Here is an 11242-nt window from a genome sequence, read left to right as displayed (position 1 = left end):
TGTAAATACTGCTGGCATCGTAGTCGAGCCTACAAGGTCCTCATTCACAATGCTGAGTCAGTGACATCAATTAGTCAGAGACCCATGTGCCACAGCATGGTAATGAAAGGGTTAACCCTCTGTAGCATGGTAGTGAGAGGGTTAATCATATGTAGTGTGGTGGTGAAAGGTTTAATCTTCTGTAGTGTGGTATTGAAAGGGTTAACTTTCCCTAGGGTTAACCTTTCAACACCAACAGTGTTTTAGAAAATCTCTCTTACACAACGCAAAAACACTCACATGACCCATGGCATGTGTGGACGGGAGGCTGCCAGGAGCTCTCCATGGTCCTGATTGGGAGGCTGCCAGGAGCTCTCCATGGTCCTGATTGGGAGGCTGCAGGAAGCTCTCTCTGATTGCAGAGAAAGTATGTTTTCAAAAATAGAATATCGGTAAAATATCAATATCCATGTGGACAGGGCCATTAGTCATGATGTCAGCGTGTTCCATAAATATGGTTTCACCCATCCACATGAATACATGTATTTTTAAAAACAAGTTTCAGAAAATCTTCACCTAGTTTTCAATAAGGTCAGTTTTCAGTGACCTAAAACACAGTTTATGTGTGGATGAAGCCAAAATACATAGAAAAAGCTACGGTTTAAAAGATTTACAGTATGTGTCGACTAGGTCTCAGACAGAGAATGAGAATAGTTGAGGAAATCTGTAACACTAAAGATGGCAACAAAACTACTTGCTACAAAACATATTCTGAGAAAATAACTAAATGTGATGTGATTTTATGTGTAGTAACATAATAATTAGCAGCCAACGTCAGTTTTAAAGATATTTAAAAGGAATCACAATCTCTGAGTGGTTGCCATAGTAACTAAGGACTCTGGCGTAAACCACAAGATGCGCATGTGTAAAACAGTCCTAAATGGAAGAAAAGGTTTTTTTTTTGTATCACAATATTGTCCCTTTTGATCGACTTTGTTGCTTTCACCAGGTGCTTGAATGGGAAATACTGACAAAAGAAGGAAATTCAGCAACACTTAAACAGAACAATAAACTCCTCTTGACCTTAAAAAAAAGAAAAGAAACCCCCATGTGACAAACATGGTTAAATAAAACACAATACAAATTCTTTCTTTTACAGAAAACCTTTTATTATTACAGGAGAAATAAATACAACCTAATTTTCACAGACAACCGTGTTGGTGAAAAAAAAGCAATGGCAAAAGATATTTGTTCGTTTGAACTGAAGAACATACAAGGCAATACTTATACCAAAATACACAAAGATCCGACGCCGATGACGTACGTTTAAATCTTTTAAAAGGTCACATATTACACTCATTTTCAACAAGTTAATATAGGTCTCTGAAGTCCCCAAAACATGTCTTTGAAGTATTTCTTTATGAAAATACCACTCAGATTATGCATTCTAGCAGCCTCTACACCCCTCTGTTTCAGTCCTGCTCTCGACAGGCGGTGTCCGTGCTTTAAATGCAAATGAGCCACTGCTCCCCACCGCTGCTGTCAGACTAGGTGTCGCAGATCAAATATGAATTAAGAAGATCCAGCAATTGCATATCGTCGCAGGCGGAAGAAAACCTCGTAACTCCAAACACGCAACTTTTCAGGAGATGGAAAAACAAACACAGATTTGAGGGCGAATAGAGTTACGAGGTTTAGACAGATGATCGGTTTGATGCTTTCCCATTGTTTAAACTTTGTAAAACCACACACACATGGAGGATGATCTACTGAGTTGATTTATAAAACATTTAAAATGAAAATGGAGTTACAAGGTTTTCTTCCGCCAGCGACGATATCCTATATCTCAGCTAAAACACATTATAGTGAACCATTTAGGTGGAAAAAGGGAACGTTTTCGAGCAAGCTGCCGTTTTGTACACACTGTGAGACAAATGGTTTGTTGAATCACATGTTTTCTGGCCTAGGCAGCCCAGAAGAATCCGACTTGACAGTTTGTGTGTTAACGCATGGCCACGAGCACTGAAAGAGTTCTTCATAACATGTGACCCGAGGCTGCAGCGATGAAACCTCTCACAGGATATGACATCATAATTTGACTACAAAACGAGTATAAAACGACATAGGGGGGGGGCTAAACTAAAGTCCAATCTTCCCTTGCGGTAGCACCGCCAATGCTAAGGCCGACCTCAGGCCTTAGTGATGTAACCTTCCTTGATCAGGAAGTCGTAGATCTTGCGAGTCTTGTTGACGTCGATCTTGATGAGAGCGCGGGCCTGTGCCAGTCTCAGGCCGCCCTGCCGCCTGCACTCGTTGAGCAGGGCCTGCTTGTACTCCAGGTAGGCTCCCGGCACCAACCTCACCACCTGGCACAGCTGGAGGGGCGAGAGAGAAACGGGAGGGGGTTACCACAGTCCAGTGTTGTAGTACTCGAGTCAGAGGCCTGGACTGATTTTTTCAGGACTCATGGACTTGAGCACTGATGACTCGGACTTGGACTCGAGCATTGAGTGCATTCGGACTCGGAAGGTACAGACTCGGACTCGGACTTGTTCATCGATAAATACAGTTGTTTATTTTTGTAATAGGCCCTAATCATTTGGCAGAAGATGTCGATGACGAGTGCATTCGTTTGGCTATTGTGTCACAAAGTAAATAAACTCTCTTTGAAATGGTGACCGGCGCTGTGTCATGTAAGGGATAATGTATAGCTACGAGGTCATTGTCGCAAAATAATTGACCGACACGTAGTTTAAAATACCGAGCCGCTTCGGCGAGGTGTTTTAAACGTCAGTGAAGGTCAATTATTTTGCGACAATGACCGAGTAAAGCTATACATTATCCCGCTTATTACATGGCTAACTTACTAACAATATACCTAATTCATTTGACAAATCGCAGTTGTTCTGTGGCTCTGTCAGCCCAAATAAAGTGATTATTATTATCGCGGGCAGCCTCTGTTCTGGCTCCGCTGTAATCTACACACACTCCGCTGTCAGTGCAGCCGCGGCAGGTGTTCTCTGATTTGCTGCACTGATGTGGGACATTATCCCGCTTATTACATGGCTAACTTACTAACAATATACCTAATTCATTTTACATCGACTCGCAACACTGGTTCTGGCTGCGTTCTGGCTCCGCTCGTCGCTCCGCCCCCTGTCATCGCCGGCAGCAGAACACCGGCAGTGTCTAATTGCACTGAAACAGTGTGTGTCAGTGGGCTTGATTGCGAACAGCTGCGCACAGCGGTCATTATTGAAAAAACAGCGGTCATTATTGAAAAATAATGACCGCTGTCGGGGGGCTATTGACCAATCACAAGCAAGCATTTCGGCGAATGTGAAAACGCCATGTAATAATTATGTTTAATGTAGACCTTTTTTTAATTTGTACATCAGCTCTTTGACTGCCAAGAGTGGATTGGACTCAACCTTGATGACTTGGACTCGGACAATGAGCTCTTCTTCGGTGACTTGGACTCGGACACTGGGGACTCCAGACTCGACTCGGACTCGAGATGTAGTGACTCGACTACAACACTGCCACACAGTCACACAGGCCTTCATTCACTCCTGCTTCTGGGACCCGAGAAGTGACACAACAACACGGTTACCTCTTTCTCCCTCTCGTTGAGTTTCTCCGTTCCTGGCAGGCCGGTTAGGTTGAGCGGAGGGGCGCTCCTCCTGCCCGTTGCTATGGGAGACAGGAAATCGATAACAGTCAGACAGGTGTCCTAACACTCGTACACGCCGTTCCACACTTCAGATAACAGGACAACAAATTGTCGGAATCCAGTTAATCCCCTCTCGTTGGAAGGGGGCAAGAGTACAAATATTTACGGTGAGAGAATGGTGTAAATATAGCCGTGTGTGGAACGGCGCTTGTGCTGCACCGGGTCTTATGCGGTTGCGTTGCAGCCCCCAAAACTCTGGAACGAGTTGCCCCCCCCACATTAGGCTGGCCCCAATGCTCCCAATGTTTAAGTCTCCCTAGCATTTAAATTTGTTCTCCCTAGCATTTAATTTTTTTTTTACTATAATTATTGATTGATTGTGAAGCACTTTGGTCAACCTTGTTGTTTTTAAACGTGCTATATAAATAAAGTTGGATTGGATTGGATTGTTTGCGCACTATGGCTTGTGGATCGAGCAAGAATAAATATATTATGAGGAGGGAAAAAGCACGAGATAAATATGTATGGAAGTCGTATTTGTGCAGAGTATTTATGGAGGGGTGTCTTTGAGAATACATCAACGTGACTGTGCCTGGGGCTATGCCAGGGCGAGGGAGCAGAGAGAGTTAGAGAGAGGTCTCTTACCTGACATGGTGATGGTCGTAACCACAGGAGTAATGCCAGAGTCACTGTGTGGAGAGGGGACACAGTTATTGACACACACACACACACTACACACTATTTTGGGACTAGTTTGTTTATCATTCTCACTCTCCGGGATCCTCGTCCATGTAGAGGATGAATCATCGCACAAACAAAACTTGGGGAACAGCCAAGCACAACACATCAGATGAAAAGCAGCTGAAGAGATATCTTTTAGCCTGGCGCAGGGACTACAGTAGGGCTGTGACGTACAGTAACAAGTATTTCTGCTCTACCCATATCAGCATACCCGGTGCCTACGTGATGATAGACGCAGGTCTTAGAAAAACATGACTACGTCAGACAATGAAAGTGCAAACATCACTTGATAAATGGTCTTTTAGAAACGCCCATCATTGCTGGAGTTACTAGTCATTGTCCTGTTGCTTAGCAATAAGCTAAAAAAAACTGATCTTTTCAACTTTCTGCTTTGATAACATGGAAACAGAAAAGGCAACAGCTGATTGTTTTGATGGTCGGTTATTTTCGATGGTTACACTGCGGTACGGAACACCTGACATATTGGCTAAACCAAAAACAGCTTTAGATTAAGGTGAGCGATGTTAGTTTGCCAGAGGTTATAGCCAAGCATTGGTTGGAACGATCAAATCTAAAAACAGCGTTACATTAAGGTGACCAATGTTAGTTTGCCAGAGGCTACAGCCAAGCAATGGGATGATGAATTCCAAAATGAAGTATGCACTTTGTTGTGTACCGTCCTAGTGTTAGACAAGAGGCTTAAAAAAAGAACATGGTCTCACATTGCAGCCTGTTTACTCAGCCACTGCTGACAGGCCCGGCCATCCTGGATGTACTGCAGCACATCACATAGCATGGTCCTCTTCCTGCGCTCGTCCTCACGCACTCTCTTCACCCGCTCGTACACCTTGGCACCTGGCAGGGGGTACAGGAGGTCAATACAGAGAACAACCTACCTACTACTTCCTGTGTAGCTGTACAGGAGGTCAATACAGAGAACAACCTACTACTTCCTGTGTAGCTGTACAGGAGGTCATTACAGAGAACCAACCTACTACTTCCTGTGTAGCTGTACAGGAGGTCATTACAGAGAACCAACCTACTACTTCCTGGTGTAGCTGTACAGGAGGTCATTACAGAGAACCAACCTACTACTTCCTGGTGTAGCTGTACAGGAGGTCAATACAGAGAACAGCCTACTACTTCCTGTGTACCTGTGGGAGCCAGGTAGGCCGAATCGCCCATTCAGACCCGTAATGCGCACGTTGACCCAACAACACAGGGGTCTCGTGGTCAAACCCGAGGGTTTGGAATTATCTAAATACGGGTTAGGTAAGGGGGTAATCAACGAGTAGGTGTGCGTTAAAGTGGTTTCAAGGCACTGCGTGGAGGTGAAGAACCACCCGACACGCGGTGGAGAACAATACAGCAGAATATTGTGTGCATAAAACACGGCAGTGAAAAACAATTCATGGTGTTTGATGTACAGTGAGCGAGCTGATGCCAGAGAGCGCATTCAGCTGAATAGTGAGATGAAGCACATCCTACCTGGTCAGCAACATTGTTGTAAACCTTGCGGCAGAGACACTATACCAGAGGTAGTCTAATAATATTACTATTGTATATTAACACTTTAGAATGACTGACATCTAATTGTGTAAGGAATTTTCTGTACATATTAAGGGTGGCGACCAAAAAGACTCTCAGGAGGTGGAGGATGGTGCCGCTGATGGAGGGAGAGCGGATGGAACGTGATCCATGAGATCTACGTGATAGAAAGGTTAACGTATGAGACTACAGGAGGTTTGAGGAGAGGTGGGGGAGATGGCGGGATTTTGTTTATTGTTATTTTTTCATGGTGCCGTTTTTATATGTACTAACAGACTAGGCTAGTAGGTTACATATTATTTTCTCTCTGGATTCTTCTCCCCATATACCGGTACATGTTGTCCTTGCAATGCAACAACAATGAATGTACTTGAGGCTGCCAGTCGACTGACAGTGATACAGCTACCACGCATGTTTTGTTTGATGTGAAAAAAGGTTATTGATTTGGGGACCATGAGATGTCTGGGTAGCGGATGAATTTAGAACACGATTCATCTTGAGCTGAACTACGTGTGCATTAAACAGTTTTAACGCACGCCTGCTGTCCAATCAGAAAAAAGTATTCACCCAGGCCATGGTATAGGATAGGTTGTACCACAATGGTGAAATCATTTGGTCTCAGTGGTGGTTTCACCAAGACCCGAATGCTACTCTTATCATAATGTATAATTGTTTAGGCCGAAGATTATAGGTCATAACAGCTCCAAATACATAAATAATGAAATTTTTTATTCCTAGCAATATGTAGGCCACAAATACTGAAACTTTCATTTCTAGCAGTACATCACTAATGTAGAGAGCAAAGACTGTCCTACTAGCTTATAGTTTACACTTTAAATGTATATAGACTAGCCATGAGATTTACACCTTCTGTACTATTAGTCATACTATTAACAGGCTTAGCTGGGCTGATCCCATGCCAGCCACTATTTCACAGTTAATAAGTGTGAGGGTGTGAGGGGGCCAGATGGGACCGAATACAGTATAATCTAATAAAGGAAGTTGACGCATTAAAAGCTGCGCCAACGTGATGAAAATAGAACAGTTCCTGTCTCCTATGGGGGCGAGACTTTCACACTGAGTACATGGAAAGTACATGGAAAAAGTAGAAATACCATTAAAATTCAAAGTGATGTATTTGGGGGGAAAACGGGTTTCGATATAAGGGATAATGGTAAAGTATATCAAAGTATAGACTCTCAGGAGGAGGTGGGTGGTGCCGCTGATGGAGGGAGAGCGGATGGAACGTGATCCATGAGATCTACCGTCTACGTGATGGAAAGGTTGACGTATGAGACTACAGGAGGTTTGAGGAGAGGTGGGGGAGACAGAGGTTACTTATGTTTTCTCTCTGGATTCTTCGCTCCATATACATGTTGTCCTAGCAATGCAACAACAATGAATGTACTTGAGGCTGCCAGTCGACTGACAGTGATACAGCTACCACGCGTGTGTTTGACGTGGAAAAAAGGTTATTGATATGGGGACCATGAGATGTCTGCCTGGTAAGTCAGCTATGGGTTACAGGTTGGGTAACGGATGAATTTAGAACGGTGATTAATCTCGAGCCGAACTACGCATGCATTAAACGTTTTTTTTTCTTTTTAATCTTTTTCCCCCTCCATTTTCCTCCGATTTTCTCCCATCCCAATGTTAGTGGTATGCCAATTCCCAATCCCCTTCCTGGTCGCTGCGCACTTACCCCCCACAGTCAGATCATCTGGGAGAGTGGAGGCTATCACGTGCCTCCTCCGACACACGTCCAGCCAATCAACCGCTTCTTTTCACCTGGCAGCGCGGATCCTCCCTGAGAGGGCGTAGCGTGTGGAAGGATCACACTATCCCACTCAGGTCCTATCCGCGCTTAGCAGGCGCCCCGACCGAACTGTAGGAGTTGCTGTTTACAACGACCCGGACCCACCCCGCCAGCTTCTCCCACCCTCTAATACAGCCAATTGTATTAGTGTGAACGGCCAGCCAAGCTGGTGACAACCCCGGAGCTGTGAGCTGGATTCGAACAGGCGAATCCAGCTCACAGCTCCGGGGTTGGTGACGAACGCAATCTCCGCTACGCCACCTAACCGCCCTACATTAAACGGTTTTAACGCACACCTGCCGGCCAATCAGAAAAGAGTATTATTTACCCATGTGCTGTTTTTATGTATGTCTGGGGGCGACAGTGGCTCAGGAGGTAGAGTAAGGTAATCAAAGGTTTCCCGGTTCTATTCCCGGCAGTGTGTCAAAGTGTCCTTGAGCAAGACGTTTAACCCCTAACTGCTCCCGATGAGCGGGTTGGCACCTTGCATGGCCGCCTCTGCCGTCGGTGTGTGAATGCGTGAGTGAATGTGAGGCATAATAAGTTGTAAAGCGCTTTGGATAAAAGCTGTTCTATAAATGCAGTCTGTACACTTGAAAAGAAAGGGTCTCTGCCGGGACTCACTGCAGAAAGACTGGATCCCTGCTCTCCTGTACTCCTGCAGCCTGCGGATCTCTCTCCTCAGCTCAAACTCCACTGGAACACAAGGAGGACATAGTGGTCAGTAGAGAGACACTGAAAGACACCACACGTGTCTCCGAGACCCATATGTTTTTGAAAGTTACATATATACACTTCAGAAAATGTCTGGGGACACTGCCCTTTGAAAATGGTACCGATTTTCGCTTCCTATAAAGATTCTGCGGCGTGCATGAAAATAATCCCTACGAGCAATGAGCAAGGCGGAACTAGTGGGCAGATAAACTATATATCCAAATAGACCTTAATTTAGTTTAGTTTTACAGGGTAGGTTCGCTGAGCACGGATGCTCTTTTTCAGCTACGCCCTGCTTCACATTCACACCTGGGAGCTGCCCAGTACAACCACAGTCTGACACCGTTGGCCACTGAGCAACTCCCGCCTGCCCGCCCGCCCCCCTCCCTCCCTCCCTCCCTCCCTCCCCACACACCCACAGTGCGCAGTGAGAGCAAAGGCTAATCTCACGATCATCGTGACATTTTGTAACATCGATTTTTGTCTGACAAATAAATGTGATTACTGATTAAATTGTCTCATTCGGCATAAATCCAAAGTGTGCTCAGATGTCGCTTTGCAACGAGATCCATGTAGCCCACTGTGCCACATTGCATTTACAACATTGGAGGAAGAGGAAATGAACATCAGTAAACTTCAAGGGGTTTGAGGGCACAGTGAACACCATCTAACCTCTCCATAACCTGCACAGATATCACAGTGAACACCATCTAACCTCTCCATAACCTGCACAGATATCACAGTGAACACCATCTAACCTCTCCATAACCTGCAGATATGACACTGAACACCATCTAACCTCTCCATAACCTGCAGATATGACACTGAACACCATCTAACCTCTCCATAACCTGCACAGATATCACACTGAACACCATCTAACCTCTCCATAACCTGCACAGATATCACACTGAACACCATCTAACCTCTCCATAACCTGCACAGATATCACACTGAACACCATCTAACCTCTCCATAACCTGCACAGATATCACAGTGAACACCATCTAACCTCTAAATAACCTGCACAGATATCACACTGAACACCATCTAACCTCTCCATAACCTGCACAGATATCACACTGAACACCATCTAACCTCTAAATAACCTGCACAGATATCACAGTGAACACCATCTAACCTCTCCATAACCTGCACAGATATCACACTGAACACCATCTAACCTCTAAATAACCTGCACAGATATCTAGGCTGCTTAACATTCAGACTGATCTGAATCTAAGGCTTGATGTGGTGGGTGACAGCCAGCCAGCCAGCATATGGATTTTGACCAATTTGCAAACACATTAGCTTTTATGTGAAAGAAAAAGAAAAAGAAATAAAACACAATATACCGACAGACGCCTCAGCCTAGTGCTGAGATTTGATGACATGGGTTATGACAGACCTAAATCAATAACGTCTAATGACCTAACCTGCAATGTCTAAGTGGGCTGGGAGGAACTTATGAAATCAGTTTGCCGTGCTTGTGGGCAAATCAAATCTTTTCATGTACAATCTGTACGTGTGCATTGATGCATTGAGGCGACAGTGGCTCAGGAGGTAGAGCGGTCATCTGGATAATAGGAAGGTTCCCGGTTCAATTCCTCCCAGGGCAAAACACTTAACCCCAAATGAGCATGTCCCGATGAGCAGGTCGGCACCGTGCATGGCCGCCTCCGCCGTCGGGTGTGTGAGTAAATGGGTGAATGTGAGGCATAAGTGCATTAAGGCAAAGGTGCTACGTAAATGACGTCCATTTACCATTGTGTGGGCAGCTAAATACTCACGCGCGTGACTTTCAATGAATTTGTCATGCTCGATGGGTCCGGCCACCCTGGCAAAGCGTCTCATGGCGTCAAACAGATCCTGCACCTCCTTTGGGTAGTTTCGCTCAAGCACTGAAACACACACACACACACACAAAGGAGAGAACAGAGCATGTTGATAAGAACCGGCCTAAGCAGGACATGGGGGGGGGGGGGGGGGGGGGGCTGTATTATATTGAGCCACATCACACTGATTCATGCGAGCATAGATAAGAACCTGCCGCGGAGTAAACCTCAAATCAAGTGACCTCACCGCCACCTCAGAGACACCCTGTCGAGGCTGAGCGCAGGCACCGCTGACGGGCATCACACCATCACTTCACACCCAACCCCCCCCGCCCCCAGTCCCAGGGCACACACATTATTAAGGGTCGCGTTGTGCTCGCATCGACGCGGTTGCCCAGGAACAGGCGAGCGCTAAAAAAGATGAACAGGGGGAACTGTACGGAACATGGGGGGGGATTTAGAGATCTGTGTTTCATCAGAGTCGCCCTGTATACAAATACGACATGTGTCTCTAATGCAGTCACTACAAAACAGAAGATGCACCGTCTTTGCGAATTTGCAATGGATGCGATGAATTCGAGGTAAGAGAGGTTTACGCCTGTATCCGTTAGGAGGCAGGCGGGGTCATTAACCGCTGCACTGCGCACAGTTGCACTTTACAGCAATTAGGTTTTTTTTTGGGTTATTAAATGCCTTGAACTAGATTTCTACACCTTGTTGCTTTTCGCACATTATGTGTAGTTTACTGGACTCTGTACATCACTCTGCCCTCCGATTCAGATATCATCACTAATGATAGATACGACACTCCTGACTCCTCACCGTCTCCAACCTTTGTCAATCAAGTTGTACGTGTTTTAATTGATTTGTTATCCTTACTTTTTGCGTTTATATATGTTTTTTTTTGCTTATTTCTGTATGTACACTCGACGTGAC

General features: G+C 45.2%; 1 protein-coding gene across 1 annotated transcript in view; it reads right to left on the bottom strand.

Moving 5' to 3' along the window:
* Positions 1–1152: 1152 nt before the first annotated feature.
* tada2a (transcriptional adaptor 2A) overlaps positions 1153–11242 on the bottom strand; it is a 33665-nt gene continuing 23575 nt past the window's right edge. The window contains exons 10-15 of the mRNA XM_084324788.1: positions 10262–10372; positions 8382–8453; positions 5116–5248; positions 4298–4341; positions 3593–3672; positions 1153–2354 (exon numbers count right to left, since the gene is read on the bottom strand). Of these exons, the coding sequence (XP_084180914.1) occupies positions 2169–2354; positions 3593–3672; positions 4298–4341; positions 5116–5248; positions 8382–8453; positions 10262–10372 (626 nt within the window). The 3' untranslated portion in view covers positions 1153–2168. The remainder of the gene's footprint in view (positions 2355–3592; positions 3673–4297; positions 4342–5115; positions 5249–8381; positions 8454–10261; positions 10373–11242) is intronic.

Source organism: Notolepis coatsorum (assembly GCF_963971535.1).
Source record: "Notolepis coatsorum genome assembly, chromosome: 1".
Taxonomy (NCBI): Eukaryota; Metazoa; Chordata; class Actinopteri; order Aulopiformes; family Paralepididae; genus Notolepis; species Notolepis coatsorum.
The sequence above is the reverse complement of the archived record's forward strand: the minus strand, read 5'-3'. Positions and strand labels throughout refer to the sequence as shown.